The sequence below is a fragment of the Mchenga conophoros genome, linkage group LG1 (genome assembly GCF_057382185.1).
Source record: "Mchenga conophoros isolate Kocher_MC1m ecotype Shallow Benthic linkage group LG1, M_conophoros_male_GT1.1, whole genome shotgun sequence".
Lineage (NCBI taxonomy): Eukaryota > Metazoa > Chordata > Actinopteri > Cichliformes > Cichlidae > Mchenga > Mchenga conophoros.
The window spans coordinates 12,976,943-12,999,461 of record NC_140526.1 but is presented as its reverse complement, the minus strand read 5'-3'; the positions used below and the strand labels follow the sequence as shown (position 1 = coordinate 12,999,461).

Below are 22,519 nucleotides of genomic sequence, written 5' to 3'. Positions count from 1 at the left end.
CTCTAAACTTTCAACTCTCCTTTGTGACACCACAGAGTTTGTTCACAGTCTTGCCTGACATCGTCATCGACCCAGCAGATGAATAAGATGCTGTGGTCCGTCGTGGCCATGGGTAACTTTCACAGCACCAGTGTGCCTCACATATCTGGGCTGCAAAATCAGAGGGAGGCCACAGGCACTGGAAAACAATTGAAAGGATTTTTCCCCTCACTGCTAATGTTTTCGGACAATCATTAAACTTGGTTCTGTCAACTAAGCAGTCAAGAGCCCCAAGCAAGTAGGAACGTAAAATTCTTTCTCTGTTTTTGTGGTTCAGTCTTCCAGGCCACACTGTTAGTCTGTAATCGTGAGGATTTCCTGATTAATCAGCACACCATATTAGTCTAAATGGGTCATTAGGGTAAAGTGTGGTGAGCTTTTCAACACAGAAGCACACAGTAAACACTTTGTAGTTTAGTGGACTGAAGGGGGAAAATTGCTATTAAATTTTTATCATCATAAGAGCTCCATGTCTCCAAATTTTTCTGTAGTTTCTGTATTGGGACTGTGTCAAGAGAGAGAAATTATGCCTCCTATCACACTGCGCTCTGACTGACGCACGGCTCATTATTGACGCTTTGCAAGTTTTTCAAGAACTGATCTCCCACCGTTCCCCGTCAAGCTTGAATAATTTCAGGGAAGGGCAAGTCTGTATCAGAGGGAATAAGGTGACCCTTACTCTCCTTTAAGCACTTATCTCCTCTGCCAGTTCTGCTTCACTCACTCGTTTGAAATGATAATTGCCACTTCCTGCATGGCAAAGCTGAGCAGTATGTAGACTAATGTAAAAAGGGGGTTTGAATATTCCTCAGAGCCAATTCTAGCTTTGGATCAGACTTGAAGCGTTGTCACATCATGGTGTAATTTCAACACTTTGTGGCTGTAGCATGTTGGAATAAATGTCACAGAAAGACAATTCCAGTAAGTAGCCTCATAGATGCCACTCAGGGATGTAAAATCACTGGGTTCCTGCATTTCAATGAATGCCTTTGACTCTGACGCACAGACGTGATGGGATCATGGAAACGGAGCACGTACTGTAGTTAGCACACATCTCGCTGGTAGCTTAAGGTCATGCAAAGCCAATTAAGGCACATTCAGTACTCAGCCTGGTACCTGATTAACATATGAGAAGGAGGTGTGGCACATAGAACTGGATGAACTGCTGAGTGCATGTATAAGATTCAAACGAACACCAACCAATCATGTTACACTGGAACACTGCTTCAGTTCTCTGGTAGCTGTTACTACTTTAAAACAACCTGTTTAGGGACATTTTACTGTGGGGAATACATCAGGCATGGTTGCGTCGCTTGACTTCTGGAGTTCTTTACATACACTAAAGACAAAGCTTGCAGTTTCACCAGATGCATCCAAAAAAGCAGGTTTCTGCTCTGCATCGCTTTAAAAAAAAGTTTTGTTTTGTGTTTGCTATTGGTAGACCAGGTGCTTCACATCTGAAATGCTCTTAGGTAGGTTGAAGCTGTGCAGAGCGTGGAGCAAAACTAAAGATGAAAAACACACCAAAAGATCTTTTAAGTGCCTGGATGCTGACCTGGAGCCTCTTGCAGGTTTTCTGTGGTTTCTTATGCCATGAGATTGGTAGTCGGGGGAGACCTTCATGGACAACACTTATGTTGAGCCATCCTGCTGAAACTAGATCAGATTGGTATCTAGCAAGGAAGCCAGGTAAATGCCTCCAAGCATTTCCTTTGTATGCGGGGTGGAGCACAGTGGGGGAGGCGGATACGATCGGGGACTGTTGCAACAATGTTTAAATGGTTAACATGACATGAATATCAAGACTCGATGGTTTTAAAGTTGTTCCTGGTTAGATTCTTTTACAAATAACCGGCGATCTATACATGCCTTCTTGGTCATAAACTGTCATTGGTCATTGATACATTGGTACTACTCTTTACCTCGAACAAGAGATGTCTGTCATAAATGCTTACTAGTCTTATTAATGCTGTCATTTATAATTTATTATGGGTAGGATTTTGCTGAACTCATTGCCTCTGTGTGTTAATTGTCAAAGCAGATTAAAAAATTGTGGACATTTGGATTTATCGGAGAAGTAGTATGTTGCGCTTTCAGTAAGTCCGCTTTGTGTCTGCTACGCTGAAAAGGAGCTTTGATCTAAATTCATTTCTATGCAGTGGCAGTTTGAACCATGAGTGAGTGAGTATTTGGGGGTTTATTGAAAGTGACTGGGTTATGAACTGAAGACCAGGACTTGCTGTTTGGTCACAGGCAAATTTTCTTCACAGCGAATGCCTAATTTGCTTAGTTTTTCCAGTAATTTTATCATTTGAAAGTCATTAAAAATCCTTTTGTATCTGAATCCAGAAGGGAGATACCACAGCAGGATGCATTACAGCCAGTCATCAACACAAAGATGATTCTGTGAATAATTAATAACTCATGCAGGGAAAAGTCATCTTCCTTGTATCAGTCTGGGATCACACATATGAATAAGTAATTGAGTACTTAATTGAGTTTCAGTTCTCAGAGAGTTCCACATTAGTGTCTGATGATTCCCAGTACAGGGCACAGGTAGTGGATTACAGCTCACAAGTCAGTATTGCTTCTTAGATTTCCCTCTTCTTTGCTTTTTCAAACTTTGTGTTTGTATCAAACTGCTTGGTCTGAAATCTGTGAAGCAATTTTTCGAGATGGATGTCGACCATTTGTGGATATTTGCATAAAGAAAATGGAAAAAGTTATAGTAAATGAACAGGTCCTGATAAGCAGTCATATCTGATTTTTGAACCGTTTGTACAAATTTGGCTCTTTCAGAGGAAGTTTGCCTTTAGGCACCAGGATTCCCAGTTCACAGCTGCTCCATATTAAAGACCAAAACGTTGGAGCATGCATAAAGGTTTTCATTTCATTCCAGGTTAAAATCTCTTCTGTGTGCAGACACCGAGGTCTCCATTTGGTTTCAGAGCCAAGAAAAAAATTCACATTACCTGCAGGGTAGAAATGATATTGGAGAGGCAGTAGAACATTTTGTGTTCATGTTTTTCTTTTTCTCTTTTATCTTCTGTTGAATAAATAAGTGAAAGCAGAGAGGAAGCCTGCTTATTGATGGCCTTCATTGATGCACTTTTGTATTTATATTTTATTACTTTATGCTTTTGAGAATATTTACTTTCAGTCCACTTTCAATTCCCTGATCTAGAGGAAGTTCCTTTCAAGAAGCAAAGACAAAAATATTTTGATGGAAAAATGTTTTTTTTCTTTGTTTTTTTTTTTTTTTTTTTTTTTTTTTTTTTCTCAAAGCCTGCATTGTTGAGTTATGAGGAGGTTGTCCATATATAAACCACTCAAAGGCTTCTGAGAGAGGATATCCTGAAGATTTCGCTGATAGAAGTAGCTAGGAAAGAAAGAAGCCAATTTAGCACTACTGTAGAGGCACTCAAGATTTTAGCCAAATTTGAGTGTGGACTTCCTGTTTTTAAAAGTCCACCTCGTTTGAGTATGTTATCAGCATGGTGATGATCAGAACCCTTTTTGAGATGGGTTGAATTTGCGTAGGATAATACGCTTGTCTCTCTTTTTTCTTTTTGTTTTTAATAAAAAGTAATTGTAGCTTAAGAGTGATATCTACATGCGAGTTTGCAATTAATGACATCATCGCAGTTGTCTACACATCTCTGTTGTCTGACATCTTTATCGCTGAGCTCCCTCATCCAGACATGCTGACTCATGCTTAACCGTCATGTAAACTCACAGAGTCACTGTGATGATGAATTCACTATGTGCTCTGCCAGCTTAGCAAACAATTGGTGCTGTCTCAACTGCTGCACGGGGTGCTTATGGTTTATTTTTAACCCAGTCGTGATTTATTTAGCGCACTCCCTTCTTGGTGTGGGAGAAGTCTGCTCACCTGAAAGTTTTCCTTCTACTACCCACAGTCCCATTCCCTGGTGGACAGAGTAAGCGTTAACGTTTCACCTAATGTTCCTGCAAAGTACAGCATGCAATGTTTTACCTCACGGATATTTGAAAAGTAGTTCACCTTTTACCCCTGATTCATTAAGATTCAGAAAGGTTAAAGTTAGTTTAACCTATTAACTATTTATCTGATGACGTGTTCTTTAAAAACAAAGTAAATATTGCCGGTATGTCTAGCAAGGTGGGTTGAAAAAAATGATTTGGAGTCCATGCCATTGATTTGGGTGGGGAAAAAAATGTACCTCCCTCAGCGATCTTGATTTTTGCAATAATTATGCATTGCGCACCCAAGAAAGCAGGCTGCTAGTCTGAGTTATGATGACAGACATAGTAAGGAGTCTCTGCCTTGTCAGTCGCCTACTGAGGCCTTCTTTGCCGAAGATGATAGCTCCACAAATCTTTTGTAAATAGTAATTTAAACCCAAGAGGCCACATTAAACATTAACGTTAACATTTATTTGATTTAAACATTGCTGTCCTTTTTTGTTACTGGAAGAAGTCATTACATCATTTTGGATACAGTTCCCCAAAGTCACCCTTAAATCTGGCCTGACGGACACAGATAAGATTTGATGGCAACTTGTGCAATTAAAAATGCTTTTCTAGTTCCCTTTCACTTAGATGTGCTCATGATACTGTTAATGGATTGGACCGCAGCCTAATCTACCCTCATGTCAAACTCAGTCATACTGCTCTCATCACAAGGTCCTGCCTGGCTGCTGATTATCTCCATAAGTGCCTCATTTTGTGCCAAAGACCAAATGTGAGACAAGTCACTTTGCAGAGAAGAGTTATTGAGAATTCGTAGCCTAGCACAAAGCCCAGTCTTTTAATCAAAAGCTAGCCAAATGGTTAGCATTCATGCTGCTACCTTTCCAATGAACTCGACATGACCTGACGGAGTGTATCGCCCAATGTGTCTTTCACATCCTTTTGCCATATGAACAGATGCAGGAATTAATAGGGAGCCTCGAGGGAGGTTCAGAAGGTTAATGAATCTGTAGCTTTAAGCAATATGGCACCAGATTCACCCTTCACAGATACAAGGAGCAGCAGACCCTCGCCTGCATGAGCAGATGGGTCCAGTGGCATTGAGTATAGTTGCTCACTTTTACTGTAGCAGCTCTGGTTGAATAGAATTCTAATTCTATAAATCCTATAATTGTTACCTCTAATTAGATCACTTTCTTTGGTCGAGCACTTGCTGTCAAATATGATTTAATGCTTATTAATATTTAGTACTTTTTTCCTTCAGACCCTTGTTGCATTGCTTTTGAGATTGGATTAGGACACTGCATGAGTACTTTGACTAAAATGCATTTACGTATGATGGGGTCTTTTTAAAATCTGAAAGAAAAGAGGATGAATGCAGTATTACATCAGTTTACTTGGCCTTCGTGCCCTTGTTAAGGCTGAACAGATCTGCCTGAGGCCTGCAAAGTGTCCATCTAGTGCTCCTCAGGCACCGGGCCCAGTTATATGAACATTTATGAGTCATCATGTGTCTTGGATTCCCCAGATACCTTGTTTCCTATTCGGGTGCATGGGCCTCTTGCTATTGGCATAGTTTTGTCAAAAAAGACAAAACAAACTTTTTTCTCTTTTTTTTGAGGCCAATATTTCTGTAAGGAGGCAGATGAGTAAACTGTAAGTAAATGTGTTTTTGTTTTAGTTTTTTGGCTTAATTCTTTGGTAGAAGTCACGACTAGGTGTGCATGTGATAGGTCTGAATGTTTTTGCTGTAATTAAGCAAACACGATTGTGTAAAATGTTTTCTGAACCAATTAAATTGGAACCAAATTACTCATGACTGAAATTTTGGTGAAATTTTTGGTGGGCATCAGCTACATTTTTGAGGTGGTAAAAGGTCAATTTAAGTGTGTTGAGATATTTCTTCATGCATTACTGCCCTAAAGAGTTTGATGAATTAGGAAGCTTTTAAGCCGAGTGGCAGGAAACACTTCTAACAGCACGCCTCTCTTTTCATTAAAATTTAAAACACTTGCAGTTACATAAGGATGTGCCCTGGGAACATGGAGGCTTGAGGTGTGCAAGAGATGCTGGGCAGCCAAGCTTGTTGTCCCAGCAGGCATGAGAGGGACCACCGGAGGCAAAAGGAAATGTTAGAGTACCGTGGGTGGATGTTTCAGCCCACAGTGACTCAGCTAGCTTCAGTGGAGCAGCAAGAACCACAGCAGGCCTGGCAGTGAAGTGAAGAGTGACACAGACCTATTAGTTGGATGCTGCAGACCCCGGGGAGGGGAGACCAGGGTGTGACACTGAGATACAGATGTATTCAAGTCAGCTCCCCACTCTTCAGACTGGGCAGGTAGCAGAGTATGTTAAAAAGTATTATTCAGGCTGCTCAAAAGTTTAAAATGGTACTTTCCAGCTGGGCCCTACCTCCGCAGATGCCCAGGAGCTACTTATTGTCCCACGCTCATCTTGGTCTGCTGTATTTATTGGCTGTCATAAATATTTGCATGAGGTCTTCAGGGAGTTCCTTCAATGATGCGAGAGACGCCATGTGCTCTGCAGTGTTTACTTTCTAAACCTAACCACCTCTGTGGGTTCTTCAGGGAGGCATCTAGCACTGCCGGGCAATAAGGAGTAGGGAGTTATATCAAACACGAGGGCTTTACTGAGCTCACTGAACGGAGGCATCTGTACTCCGGTCAGGATATTGGTGAATTCATAAGAATCAAGTAATAGTTTGCACTCTGGTTTAGGTCTGAAAACACTGGCAAATATATGATCTACAGCTGTTTTGGGTGCACAACAGGCATGTGGTATTGCTGTAAGGAGTCAGTAAGGCCATCACTTGGACCAAGATTGAAACCGCAGAGCACTAAGCGTGCATACCCCACCTCAGACAGGGTTGTAATACCTTTGGTGATCCCCTGGACTTTCAACTCGCATCATCACTGGGTCAAAATTTTTAGAAAAGATCATTTGTTTCGGCCATAGCGCTTCTATTTTTGTGTTAATTTGAAATTGCAGTATACTGCGTACAAAACTGGTTATTTTGATTTAACAAGTTAAACCAAACAGGAGTCACTGAATGTGCTTTATAATTTAATACCTCTTTAATACTTCTCCAGGCTTACAAAAACAGTCTAGGCTCTTAGTTTTGTTTTTTGTTTTTTTCACAGCTCTTTTTGATTCAGTATCTGTTCTCTCATGACATTGCTTTTGGTGAAAGAAATGCTTTGTTATCAGTGAAAAAACTCATAAAAAGGTGCCACCTGTGTTCAGTTTCAAATGGTAAACAAGCAAAGTGTCAACTAGATAGTAAACTGAGAGAGAGCTTAAAAGCCATCTTCCTCAGGTTTTGTTGGAGACCAACATGAAGGTGCTAATCACAAATATCCTTTCTTCTACGCAGGTTGGCGTCCACATTCTGGACAGGTGGCTTCGGATGGTTAAGTGTTAGTTTTGTCTGACGCAGCTATTGTAAAGCTGCTCATTTCCTGCTTTAAAGTATTGCACTGGTCATTTACTTAATTTCTACCTTGCTCATATACAATTTTATTTCACAGGAAAAGAGGGGCTTTTTTTCTCGTGGCTACAGCTCCGATTCATCATAACCTCTTTGAACCAGCAGGCAGTAATTAATAAAAATAGACCATGACTGTAATAGACCACTGTTTCTGTCACTGGCTAGCAAAGGCAGAAATGTGTCAACACCTAGTTGCAATAAACGTGACCTCAAAGAAAACGTAATGCATCTTCATATTTGAAGGTTTGGGCTCGTGTCAACAATTTGTGTTTTCCTCAAACAAGCAAAAATAAATTATGACAGGTTTGATAGCTGTTGATGTTGTTTCAAAAAACTCAGAGGGTTGAAACAAATGGGCTGGTGCTTACTTTAAGTGCTTTTCAATAAAACTGACAGCCCACTAAACACAAAAATACCAGTATAGATTTACATAACATGCTTCTGATCTGTATACTCACACAAAGCAAATAAAAGCTGTTCATTGCACCTTCTTGTGACAAATTACCGGGTTGTCTTGGGAGTCACTGTTCTTTTATTTCCCCACATAGCCACAAAATTGGAGCCAGACTCCCGTATTATCTTCTAGGGGGATCTCTCACCGATTTGTTGACAGCATAATTAAATACAGAGATTAAAAAAAATGTAGTAGGCGTTTCGTCTTTCAAACAGCAAATTGGATATTCACTTAGGCTTAAGTTTGTGAAACCCTTCAAGCTACCAGATGATGAGTATTTTCATTTTAGCTGGTTAGAGCGCTGAATGATCTGTTTTGCTGAGTTTTCTTTGTGGTGGGAAAATAACTAAAACAAAAGGTTGTTTGTTCACTATTGAAAGCTGAGGGGCAGATGGATGTGGAAGGTCATCTTTGGGTGATGCCGTTGTTGCTGGCAAAACTAATGAACACTCCTCTCAAATAACAGCTGTTTGAATTAAAATCCACAGCATCCTCTAGATTCTAGAGGATGCTGTGGATTTTAATTCTAGAGTCTAGAATGAGCCGCTGCTTGAATGTATTAGTCCTTTTGCGTTTGTAGTTTATGGTTATAGCGTCAGAAGCTGGATAAGGATCTGTTATTCCAGCTTGTGTTTCATCTTTTTTTTTTCTTTTTTTTTTAAACTGTTGTTGGAACGCACATAAAGAAAAAACTTCTCTCTCTCCTTTCCACAGATCCAAGATGACTTTAACTAAGTGGAGTCTGGTTGGAGCTTAGCACTGATCAACCGCAGAGCACTATGAGAAGATGAAATCCAGCAGCCTTTAATCCAGAAAGGATTCCCCTTCTCTAGACTAAGAGGCTACAAACTGTATGTAAAGACCACTGGGAATACAAGACTCGAATCAAGGACACGATCCACCCCCCTCTGACTTGCAGGAAGATGGGAGTGAGAAAATAACCCTCTGTGGCATCAATAGGAGTTTAATGTGTTCCAAGGAATCTTAAAACAAACCTTGTACATCCGTGTTCATCTTAGACAAGCAGGCAACCATGTGGACATTAACTGGGACTGTCCACTGTCTTCCTGCTGCTGCACTGCTATTGGCTAGCTTTCTCCAGTCAGTGATCGCCACTGAGGAAGATGTCATACCTCGAATCAGTTTCCCATACAGTAAGTGTAATTTGTTTTCACTGATGACCAGTTGTGGCTTAACATTGTGGCTGTGAGTGAGTTTTGGCATTATTTCTCCAAAATCTACAGGTCTGTGCATATCACCGTAATGGTTTCCTTTTTTTACATCCTTTCATAAAGAAAACTACAACAACCAAATGTAAAGAGAAATTTTTAATATTACATGCAAATGACCCTGTCTTAAAAGCCTTTTTCTTAGAATGCTTAAAGTGGAAAAATGAAATGCAAATGCCACAACAATAAAGTATAAATATAATATTGCTTGTCTCGGTTTGCAGATCAAGCAAATAAAACATGAACAGAATTAAATAGAGGACTCGTTTCAGCACTGTGAACTCAGAGCAGTGCTTCTTTTTTTTTTTTCTTTTTTACTTGCTCCTACTTCATTACTGAGGTTTTATTATCCTCATTTTCAGCTCTATATTTTTATGCTTGTACTTCAGTAGGGTAGCTATGCATGATTCAGTTCAAATTAACCCTGATTTATCTTATTCTGGGGGCTTGGTACAGCTTCTCAATTTTAGTTTACTTCAGCTTTTTTCTAATTGCACCTCTGAAAGAACAGGTGAGTGTTGCTTCTGTGTGCGTGTGCATGTGCGTGTGTGAGATATCGTTTATTATTTGTATTTGTTAATATGTTTGTCTGAAACAGTCTCTCTTGTAAATAGGATATTGAGTAATTTTATGACAGGGTGTCTTAGCTGCTTTCAACAGGATATCAGAAGATGAGACACTGTTGTTGCAAAGGGATTGATATGGACAGCAACAATGTTTTAAACAATCATCATTTGTTACTAAGGGGCCCAAAGTGTGCCAGGATAAAGTCCTCCACACTATTACACAACTACCAACAACCTGAACCACTGATACGAGTTGGGACAGATTCATGCTTGTTTTTGTTTTTTTTGTTTTTTTTAATACCAATTTTTGACCCTACCATCCGAATGTTGCAACAGAAATCGAGACTCATCGGATGAGGTGATGTTTTTCTGATGTTGGTGAGCGCATGTGAATTATAGCCTTAGTTTCCTGTTCTTAGCTGACAGAAGTGGCACCCTGTGTTGGCTTCTGCTGCTTCAAGGTTCAATGTATTCAACGATGCTCTACTGCATGTTTTGGTTGTAAAAAGCCATTGCTTGAGTTACTGTGGCCTTCCTGTCAGCTGGAATCAGGCCTTTCTTCTTTGACCTATGGCATCAACAAGCCATTTTCACACAGAACTGGCACTCATTGGGAACCAGCCAGTGAGTGCCAGAAATCTGCCCCATTAGTTGTAATTTCAGCAAATGATAAGCCACCACCTAGAAATGAGAAACCTCCTTTCATCTTTCTTCTGAACTTAAGGAGACAAAAATATTGAGTATTAAGTTGAGAATGCACAGCTGTTTCTACTGAAAACATTATGTGTTGAATATGTAACCAACATAGCGGTAGTAAATAAAGGGGGCAGGGCCAGTTTTTCACAGTGTAACATAATAAATATCAGTGATGAGCAAAAACAACATACACAGCTGCAACAAGTCTGCAGGGAAAGAGGCTGTGGAGCAGTGTGTGCATAGATACATGTACGAAACCACAAGTGACTACAGGCCCAGCCCAGAAACACATATGCCAACTTAAGGACAACCGCACTACAAACATCTCTGCATAGATACATGAAATTACAAGTTTTGTTCCCTGAGGGGGTTTTTTCATATTAGATGTCACTTCACACAAAATTTACTGTCTCTCTTGTGTTTTGTTTTCTTTTTTTTCCCCTCTTGGGCCTTGACAGAAAGACTGGGGGAAAATATGCATAACACGTGACTCTGCAGAGTGCAGAGCAAATGAAGTGCAACAATTTGGGGCCCAGTAGCTGCTCTGTAGCACATACAGTCTGGCATCATACCTTCAAAGGCACTTGGTTGCTCTGTGCTTTTTGCTTCTAATTGACCTTTTGCTGATGTGCGACTGAGTGAAACAATTTATGATACAAATATAAACTTAATGTGTCTCCTGGCAAAATCCACTGATTGAATGGGAGACCTTTTTGCACCCGACTTCATCATCGTATGTAATTACTCTGCACACACTGCCACACGTCCTATTATAACAACTGTGGATTAAGCTTCCATAATTTAAACACATGCCGCTGTTTTCCTGTATTTGCTCTGCCGACAGCTTTTTGGGAATTGATTGATGCATTATGGAAGCTTGTGACAAATGAGGTAGCTGTTTGGATGTGGCTCACAGGGGAAATTGACAGATTTTTTTATTTTTTTTTTCTCCCCCCTCCTCTCAGGAAAGTCCCACTAAACACATTTCAACATCCTGAATTAGAGCTGTTGAAATGTGCGGGTTTACATGGCCAACAAGATGCTCCTTAAAATAAGCTTCTCGCTTCATTCGTTCATCTGTCTGTTCTCATCCAGGCAAATAGTTTAGTCAAACATTAACCACAGCATAAGTTCATAAAGGTTTAGAGGTATATTGGCTCCTTTAAGCACACCTGCCTGTATTTGAAGCCCCTCCCCCCAGAAGGTTTGTTTCCCTCCTCTTTAGCCACTTTAGTGAGCTGTCATCCTGTGATTCACATGCACCACCTCAAATTAGCATCTCTCATACCCAAGAACAACCTTTCACATCCTTGAGCCATTTAGCTTATTTCTCTAAGAGCTGAATAGACTAAATTGGCCCAAGGCTGGTTCCCAGCAAGTGAGTGTTTTGCAAACCACTGATGTTTCTTTCTACCCCCCTACTTTGCCTCACTCCACGCGGCATTCATCATCTTAAATTCATGTATTTTGACATGAACGATGAGTGATTGAGGTTGTCAGCTGGAGAGCATAAGTAGTAGTGTGAGAAAACTGTTTTTCAACCGACAATTTCGTTTAGAAAGTCTTATTTAAAAGTCACTGGCACTGATTATAAGCTCTTTAATGAGACAACAGCTTTGCACAAACACTAGCATGCTTCATATATAAACTAACTTTTGTTTGACCTCCACCACTGCTGCAAAACATGTAAAGCAGGTCACCTCTTTAAATAGCCGTTTCTGATTGGCATGGTCTGTAAGAAAAGGGGACCCGGCCTGTTTTCTGGAGAGAGCACCCTTGCCCTCCTCCTTGAAAAGCATCCCTCTTCCTTTTTGTCCTCCTTCCCTCTCTCCTCATCCTTCCTTCTCTCCTAATGAGCAAGCTAATCTCTCATGTGTAGTGAGTAGGGGTTTTTGTGGTTGCTGCAAAGGGAGAGCTTGTCTGTTTTTCATTATGGTTCTTGAGCAGAGGCAGAGCAGCACAAAAGATCATGGGACTTGGAGCTGTAAGCAATGGTTAGGCATACAGCATGTATCCCTGTTAGTTATCAGAAGCTTCTCAGACAGTACTTTCTGAAGAGGTGCACTGAAGAGATGGATTCTTTTTGTTCTTTAATTTTCTTTTCTTTTCACTTTAATCAAGGAGACATTCGAGTTCAGACTTGAGTACGTTAACTACAGTGTTTGTCATACACTTACTTGGGCGAGCCACCCAACTAAATTCTATTTTGCAATCTCTGTCTTTTTTTTTTTTTTTCTTTTGTTCCCCCACAATCCACTGACACAGTCTCTTCAGTACTGGACAAACTCCTCACTTTTATTTTTGGAAAGTTATCACTAACCAGCTAGGCCCACTGTCCAACATACTCTCAAGTTGACCATTATAGATTGCAGATGAGAAGGGTAGCATATCCAAAACCTTCAGCAGATGGAGAACTGCTTCAACTGACAGTAGCCCCTTTTCCATTAGTACCCATTCGGATCGACTCGACTCGCCAAGGTTTTCAAGGTTTTCCAATAGGTGATAGTAGCCGGTACAAGGTGCTACAATAGTACCTACTCAACTGGACAGGTATTAAAATGTGATGTCGTAAGACTGCATGCCACCATTTGACTGGTCAGTGGAGTCACTCAATGAGTCATGAGAGCATCTTGTTCACAAAAATCAAATCTGCCATTTTTAAGACCCGGCAACGAGGGAAATGGTTAGGGAAAAAAAACAGTGCTGTGGTTCCCGAGTCTGACGAAAAGCGACAGACCAAGCAGCAGGTATATCATTGCCTCGACGTCCACCTTTGTTGTAGCATTTGTGTTGCATACTAATTGCGTCACGGGACGCTCAGCTGTGTTGCTGTGACAACAACGGCAAACATTAGGTGGGACACGATTGTAATGGAAAACTAGTCAATCCGAGTAGAGTTGTGACAAGTAGGACAGAGTAGGTACTAATGGAAAAGGGGCTTAAGTTGAGCTCACTAAGACTGCAGCAGAAGGGCTTTTGCCGCTGTGGAGACCGTAAAGTTTCCGTCCACAGGATGAGGAACTTGCTGGAGAGTAGTATCCACCTCTACATCCATTTTCTGCCACTTCTCTGCTTAGACCGCCACCCCTGAAAGCAGAGTTGCCTGGACCTCCCTCTCCCTGGCCACCTCTAGCTCTTCCAAGGGACATAGAGGCTTTCCTAGACCACAAAGTAATCCCCCCAGGGTGTTCTGGGCTTGTCGCCAGTAGGACACGCCCAAACCACATCAGCTGGCTTCTTTCAATGTAGAGGGGTAGCAGATCTACTCTGAGCCCCTCCCGAATGACCAAACGCTTCACCCTTTCTCTAATAGACCTTTTCCACTAGTACCTAGTCAACTTAAAAGTACGGGGTTTCAGTTGTTTCTCATTACAATTGAGTACTAATGTGTGTGGACTTGTTATAGCAAATGACATCATTTGTATGCGACACAAACTGCACAACAGTGGAAGTTGAGATATGGTATTCTGCTGCTCGGTGCGTGGCTTTTTGTTAGACAAGGACCACGTTGTTTTTTTTTTTTTTTTTGTTTTTTATTTAGTCATTTACTTCATTGCCATGTTTCAAAATTGGCGGATTTTTGTGAGGAGCCACCCTCATGAGTCATCAAAATTTGTCACTGTCTGGCCACCGGTGGCATACAGTCCAACGCTTCATTTTTGGATCATTTCAGATTAAGTGGAAACCGTCTAAGTAGATACAACAAAAAGCACCCGGTACCAGGTCCTACAACCTAATTGAAAAAGCTTAAAATCCAAGTTGAGTTAAACTGAGCTGTGAAGGTACTAGGAGAGCTCCCATAAAGCTCCTTTTCCACAACACCCTACAAAGGAAGGTCGTTTCAGCCGCTTGCAACCACTGCTCATGGTTATAGATTAAAGTTGTAACGTAGATTGACTGGTAAATCAGCAGCGTTGCTGTCACACTCAGCTCTCTTTACCATAACAGACTGATATAGAATCCACATCACTACCAATCCATGCCAATGTTTGCATTTACTGCTTTACTCTACTCTGTTGTAAAGAAGTCCCCAGGATACTTGAACTGCTACCATTGGAGTAGCAATCTGCCTTGACCCGGAGTGGGCACATCACCTTCTTCTGGCACCAGACTTGGAGATGCTAATTCACATTCCTGTTATTTCACACTCGGATGCAGTTTGCTCCAATGCATGCTGAGGTCAGCTACTGATGAATCCAGAAGAAATCATCCGCAAAAGGCAGAGGTAATCCTGAGGTCACCAAACTGGTAACCATCTGCTGCTTGGCTGTGCCTAGAAAGTCTGTCCATAAAGGTTATGAACCAAGTCGGTAACAAAAGTATATGGTATCTTAAGATTGTGTGGTTGTGCTTGCTTTTGTGTCCATGTGTGCCCAAACACACCCTGTACCCCTACCGCCACCACAGTTTAATTATTTGGGGAACTAAATTGAATATCATCGTTTTAGTGCTGTTAATCATCTTCCTCTTGAATCAATAATTTAACCTTAAAGAAATATGCTTAGAGATGCTTGAAATGATTGCCTCATAGCAGTGTCTGTCTGTTAGGGATAATGCGACTGCAGAGAAAACATTGTAGCCTTACTCACACTGAAGGAAAAACGTGCTTTTACATTTGAGTGGATTTTTGTACAGATTGAACAAGCTCTCTAAATGCCAGATAATTGTGTTCTACATTAAGCACAGTACTTCAGTGGTGCGTTTTAATGTGATTAGGTGGTGATCGCCTCCCTCCACCCATTTCTTTGTTCCCTTTTTATTGCTGCTTTTTAGTTTCTAGTTGGTTTAAGGCACAAGACACAACACAGATGAGTTCAAATCAATTCTTGCTGCTATATTTAAATCTAATGTGTAAGTTTCCTACGATTCCTGAATGTTTTTTTACCTACAACGGGAAGATCTGCTTTTACTGTGATAATGTTAAGAGGGAATCTGGAAGAAAGGTTCTAAAACAAAAGATACATAATCAAGCTCTGAACACAAGTAGCATCTAGAGAGTCTGTCAGTTACTGCTTTCTGTCATTAGTGTTTTCATGTGCAGCAGTATAGACTGTGTAAAACGAAGGGCACAGATCAGATCAGCTTTAACACTTTTAGAGGAGCAAATGAAAATGCCCATTTAAGCCAAGCTACAGAGCATGCTGTGTATGCTCTGTGTACACAGTGTCCTTTCTTGTGTACGTTTGGTTTATGTTAGGCGAATATTGTCCGCTTTCTCTCATGCATGCTAATCCACTGACCTTGGCAGTGTGTGGATCGTGGTTCAAAAACAGAGGAGGGGCAGCAAGAAGGGGTGGGGCTGGGGGGCTGGGGGTGGTTGTTCAGAGCAAAGGCTGGTGAGGTTTTAGACATGCTCCAATGGCCACCTAAAACCCAGCAAGGACACGCCCACTGATCCTGAAAGAAAAGCGGTCTGTGGCTTCCAGCAGAGGTGGCACTCACAAGTGCCTGCATACAAAAACCATAACGGCCACAACAATGGAAGGTAATTGCAGCACATCAACCCTGTCTCTTTCAGATGTTTTAATGGACTCATCACTCGCACGGTCCAGAGAATGTACAGAAAAGTTTAAACTTTCAAATTTCGATTAGGAACATTTGATTTAAGGGAAATAGCAAGCAGCGCGAAATGATGGTCGTAGTGAATAATTTAGATGGACAGCAAGGAATGTGAGGTTAAAGAGTGTCATTAGGCAATTTTTGGATTGCTGTGCTGGAGTGTACATTTGGTTAGCCTAATCACTATTAAAAAGTTAACAGCAGAGGTTCTGAGTTTTTCCATTGCTGTAACACAAAAAGGCTTTTTCTTGTTCGACTGTAACATGAAAAAGCTTTAATTTGGTTTCTGTGGCGCTGAATCTGCATTGTAGTGGACTTGTCTGAGAACAAATGGCTTTTGCACACACTTCTGTCAAAAAGGCATTCTTTCAAGAATTTATTTATTTATTTAAAACGAGAATGACAAAACAAACAAAAAGGAAAACCACTGGGGGAAATAAGACGCCCAACAACAATTTACTGCTCATTGTCCATGCATGACAATTTGCAGTAAAAACAACTCATTCCATAGGAAAAAATGGACAGACACAGCAAACGGTCCTGAAAATAAAACACAGACTAAATAGCTTGAAACAAACGGGATGTCATTTGTCTTTATACACGTTCTGCTTATTAATGAAAGGTTTTACATCTTTTGTAAACACTTGAGTTTTTCATGAGTTTTTCTTCCTAAACAACCGTTCCAGCTATTTGGCATTTGAGAAATGAAATGAAATAATGCCGTTCATTGTTTTCAAAATGTTTCTTTCAGGATTGCTACCTAGTAGAATGTAGACCCACCTTAAGGTAGGGCTGCACAATTAATTACATTTTAATCTTCATCACAATTTTATCACATGATATTGCATGTGATATTGGACCTCACAAATCACCATCTAATGCCAATCATGCACCGCATGGCTTGCAGTGTCTTACAAGTAACACTACGTTAAGACAAGTATTCACCAAAAATCAAAGGTCTTGCACAGCATAATGCAGAGAGCTCGTCCTCTGAAGCAGATCATCTGTTCGGAAATGCTTTGGATTTAGGGCAAGTGATGTTAACCAAGAACAAATCCTACGCAACAAGTAGAGTTGTGTCTGCACGGAAAGCAACACAACTGACTTATTAAAATGCACCACAAACTGCAGTGTGACGAATGCCTGAAGGCCATGAAATGTTTGGTTTACAAGAAATGACTTCAAATCGCAACTCCTTTAAACCTGCTGCATCACGAGGAGATTTACTTCTCTGCTGGCTCTATTGTTTACACTTGTGTCTGTAATGGTCTAACTGTACATAATGGCTAGCTCAGAGCAGGTTTGCCCTTCTCTAGCAGAGACCATGACTGTTTGACTTCCTATGGATTCTGCTGACGATGACTTGAAATTTGTGGAACTTCTGACATCTTTTCTTTTTTCTTTTTTTTTTTTCTTTTTTTTGTGCTTAAAGCCACTTGAATAGCAACACTTTTTTCCTCACTATTGAATTGCACATGTGTTCTGGTTGTTGGGTTTTTTTCCCTCTGGAAAAAAGTACTTTGAATAAATTGCATTAAAACCTGGTGTCCATATGGTGATATGATTATATGCCAGAACTGATTCATATAACAGCACCAACATTTCAGAATGCAGTGCACTTTATTAAAAAAAAAAAAAGGTGTCTACTCTTGCACTTTTCAGGAAACTCTTTGGATTTTACCTTTCAGTTTAGGCTGTACTGAAATGGTTAAAAGCAGCCGTCTCATGTATCTTTCATTAGAAGTCTGAACTTTCCTGACTTGCTTCCAGTATTTAATGCACTCCATATGCATTTTACTCCTGCTATAGTGGATGTGTGTGGAAAAGAGACTCACGTGTGTCCTCCAGTGCAGTGTCTCACTGCATATCTTCTGTGTTTTCTGTGATAAAGTCACTTTTTTCTTTTTTTTTTTTCTCCTTTCTTTTAATAGTTTGCTTTTTAAAAAAAAAAAAAAAAAAAATCAGCCACTTTATCAGTCTTTAGGTTGTGATGCTTTTGAACCATGGCAGGTCAATGTAACCCTTATGCTCAAGTGTGGAGACTAGTGCAGCTGATCCTGAACTCACCAGGCTTCTGATATCAGCAGGGCTATTAGAAACAAACATGACGGTAGAAGAGCAAGAGGAAAAGCATGCAGCCCTTCATCCAAGGTGTGTCTGAGTGTGTGGGTGAAAAGCCATTAGTGTAAACCAGTGTGCTTGAACCACTTCTCATCCTTGGTCACTATGTGGTGGATGAGTGGAGAGCATGAGACTCTGTGCGACTCCAGCCTGCTCTTCTCATCAAGAGCCTCTCCAGAGACATGCATGCACACATGTACGCACTCACCAGGTTGTGTTTATGCTGTCGTAGCACTCTAAAAGACTTTCAGCACATGCCAGTCCTAAGTGTGTGTACTTTGTAAACTGAGAGCAGTTCCACTGGTGCCCATCAACATGTACTTTGATGGGATTCTAACTCCAGCAGAAACTAAGCTGTAAGTGTTGCAAGCCAGCTAGATTTGGACATTTGTGCTATGGACTTGCATGACTCTTTGTTCCCCCCCTATTCAAATCCAATTGGGTGGGTCATAGTTATCAAGCAATTCAGTTAGCACTCCCGTCTATAGAAGGGAGTGTAAGTGAACCTCTTTAGCACAAGCAAAAATGACAGTGGTTGGATTGATTACCATTACCTGTTTTTTGTTTTGTTTTTGTTTTTTTGTTTTCTTATTTCATTAAATATTTTAACGGCAATTACTTCGCCACAAATTTTTGTGTAGCTAATTAGCTCCTCCAAATATTAATGCAGTTCCCTAATTTTTCTCAGGACTTTTCATCAAGCATCAATTCAGGATGTTAACTCTTCAGTGCCCTCCTGAAACACCTGGCAAATTGGCCTTCCCATTAGCCTCTTTTGTGCTTTAATGCTGGGCAATATGAAACATTTATACCTGCTTCACATCATATGAATCACATCAGCCTGTTACAGCTTTAAAATCTGTAGAATAGAGGTGGGCTTAATTCCCTCAATCACTGATACTACTGCGAGAAAGTCTCAGTATTGAATTCAGTGAATTCTTAAACAGATTCATCACACATTTTAGTTCTTGGCACATAAATACAGGGGTATGTGCATTTGTGCTACTGTTACATCTTGGCGTCACTTGTCTGCAATAGCAACTCTTAGCACTTGCGGAGATTTCACACCTATTGGAGTCTAAAACTAGTTTTCCCATCTGTTTCTTCAAATTATAGGAGCACTTGTTTTTGTTGAAACATTACATCGCTATGATAAGTATTACTTTTTCCTGTTGACACAGAGTAGCTAATGGCCCACCACCCACTTGTGCCATACAGAACTTGAACCAAATGTGCCCTTGGAGCTAAAGCAAGCAGGCAAACTGTAAACACTGCAGGAGTTTATTGTTAATATCTTAAATGTGGTGGTATTGCCCACCCCCACTAAAGAGGATGGAGGAGGAGTGTTTGAAAAGGCACCACACACGACAAGCACAGGCACGTCTGCTTTGAATTGAGTGAGGAAAATGATGCCAAATGTTTGTCTCCTCCTCTCTCCCTCTCTGAGTTTCAAGGTCTGTGTTTGAATAACTCACTCAGATACCTCATCATCAGGATTTTGTAAGCTTTCAGCTGTGATGGAACACTGCGCCACATCGCCTTGCTGGTCTGAGTGTTGGGCGGGCGCATGCCAGTTCTGAGTGCATCAGGATGACACCTAAGAGCCTTTAATTACAGGGCATGCTGTCTCTGTCAGCTCCTCTGCTTTTAGAGCCATGCTGTGCTTTATGCACTGACCTCATCCTTGTTACATATGTGTTGGACAGATGTTTTCTTCTTCAGCTGGTGAAGGAAGCTTTTTCAAGAATTGCATGGCTTGTAGGCTACACACATTTCAAACAAACATTCTGCCGTTGCACGGTTTTCTGTTGCTGCTCCGATGTATTTATGCACCTGTAACCATATGGCATTATTAACACTTTTTTTTTTTTTCTCCATTTAAAAAAAAAAAAAAAAAAAAAGCATAATCCTCACATGCAAACAAACACTGGACTTGCACACTGTCAGGCTCTGGTTATTATCTGCAAGGCCCAGCTGTCTCTCAGTATGACATGCACACACTCACACACACACATTAAGACATGAGCAGACCAGACAGCATATTCACTCACACATCTACAAGTGCAGCAAAGCCGTTATTACAAACACCACAGTACAAGTAAGCCTCATGGCCTGGCTTTGTGGATACTGTAGAGTTCAGTACTGTCAGCTTTATTTCCCATCCAGTAAAGTCAATTTTTCTTTTTTCTTGACTTTTCATTTTAAAAGGAATATCTTTTAGACACTACTTGGTTAAAGATGCTGTTTGCAAACCTGCCACATACACGTGACATTGAAGAAGTGCAGAACTGCAATATCTCCCAGAATTGGCGTCACGTTTCTTTAACGGAAACAGAATCTACTCGGATAGCCCTAGTCATTTTTATTTTCCTGTGGTGTTTCCCAGTTAGTACCCCCTGCTCCTCTAACACACTTTGTCTCCTCATCAGAGGTCCGACTGTGCAGACAAACTGTTTCTGTGCTGACTTGGCAGGTAAACTACAGCAGTAGAGATCAGATCGGAGCCGCTCTGCTTTTGGTTGCCAGTAGTCACCGGCGATGAAATAACATCACTTCGCCTAAGCATCGGGAGCAGCAGAGCTCAGATGACCTTGAAGCGACTTCTGTCGGCTTCTGTCAGCTCCAGCACTGCTATCAAACCCTTTGTCAAATCATGTCAAACAGAGAGCCTTGAAGCTGTGCACTCTTGTGTAGCTTTATTTAGCTGAGGGCAGAGATAGTGTTTGTTTTGCTTTGCTTTTTTTCTTTAAATATATAAATTGGTGCCTTGCATGCAAGATAAGCCAAGCTCTGTCTGAGATTGATATCAGCTTTGTTACCCTCTCCTCCTTTTGGTTTTCTCATCCTAGCTGCAAGCGAGCCCCTTTGTCCCCATTGCCCCCTTGTGCCTTGTGACTTGGCTCATGCTGCTATAGTAAATCTGGGGCATGTTTACACTCAGTGTTCTGGCAGGCGTATACCCCGCCCTAAAATCTCCCATTAAACCTTTTGAAAAAAATTTATCCTGTGCCATTTTTCTCCCCCCCCCCCCCTCTTTAAATGTGATTCCTGCCAAAGTGCTACCATGAATAGTATTTCTCAGTAACACTACATCTGCAAGCTGGCGCCCTGAGGATATCTTAGTTACCTCGATGGTGAGTAAGCACCCACTGAACTTGCGCAGCTGTGATGTGAATAAAGGGATTCAGAGGAAAGTAAATCCTACTGTATTCCTTTTGTTTTTCTCAAGGTCTGGGTTCCTGTTAAAAGAACAGATGAACCTTTTTTAGAACTGTACTTCTGAAAGTTTATTTCTGAAAGTTGCATGAGCAGATTGATTTTTCTCATGTGTGCATTATAAATATGACCTTCAGCCAGCTGCAGCACCACTTGGCTTACCACATAAAGGCTGTAAACAAGGAAATAAAAGGTAATGGGCTGTATACAAAAAACGGACATATGTTGTGACCTCCACCAACTGGTGTGTGCTCTGCTGAAGCTTTGAGTTTATGTTACCATGCTTTTTTTTTTTTTCTTTAAGCCAGAAGTCACGTTTGAGTTAAAGGTAATCATGAAGTTATGAGCGAACACTGGCTAGCTTAGTTAGAAAAGTGCATCCACAGACGTATGCATTAGTGCTAAGTAACTTAATTACATTTAACTACACAGTAAATGATGATTTTTGTCTGATGCTTACACTGAAAAAGCGCAAAGTCACACACATCAAAAAAGGTCACCTCCTAGTCTCTCCTAGCGCTAGAAACCCATCAAAGTAACAGACAGCTAACGACTAGCACCACCCGTGGTGGTGGGTCAAAGCAGGCCAGCATATTTAAATCCTGGCAGACCAATGGGCTTTTGAAGCCAACTCAGAAGTGCCTGAAATCCATTAGCCAATGAGGAACACGGTCAAACGCACCCCTCCTTGTGACATCCACTTCCTTGCAACCACAATGATGACATTAGAAACAGCATCTCAAGGGTTCAAAATTGGACTATAGAAATCAGAGGTGATGTCTCAATAGCTATGTATATAATATAGGTATTTTTTGGGGGGGCTATGCTCCAGTACTACTTGCCTTTTCAGCTTTTCCTCCAAGCAGACAAGCACTTATTGGAACCAGTAAACACTGCTCACATTGCAACATTCACATACACACATCGCATTTTAGGCTCTGTTGTGCACACTGGAATTCATATCTATAGGCTTATATACATATTAGAATATATTAAATCCCCTCCATAAACATATTTAATATATGAAAAATAGGAGGATATGCATTTGCATTGGCTGGCTTACAAATCTCTTCTTAAATTCATGACGTATGTAGCCACTCATTGTGTGCACACAGAATTAGTTTGATTCCCTGACTCTCAAGTAAACAGTTCCGTAATCACAAAGCATCTGTTTGCTGAA

At 40.9% G+C, this 22,519-nt stretch overlaps 1 protein-coding gene across 1 annotated transcript in view; it reads left to right on the top strand.

Annotated features, from left to right (window-relative positions):
• The window catches only part of sema4bb (sema domain, immunoglobulin domain (Ig), transmembrane domain (TM) and short cytoplasmic domain, (semaphorin) 4Bb), a 53,791-nt gene that overhangs the window by 4,924 nt on the left and 26,348 nt on the right, over nt 1-22,519 (top strand). Inside the window, exon 2 of the mRNA XM_085264176.1 lies at nt 8,667-9,106. Coding sequence (XP_085120302.1) covers nt 8,986-9,106 — 121 coding nt within the window. The 5' untranslated portion in view covers nt 8,667-8,985. The remainder of the gene's footprint in view (nt 1-8,666; nt 9,107-22,519) is intronic.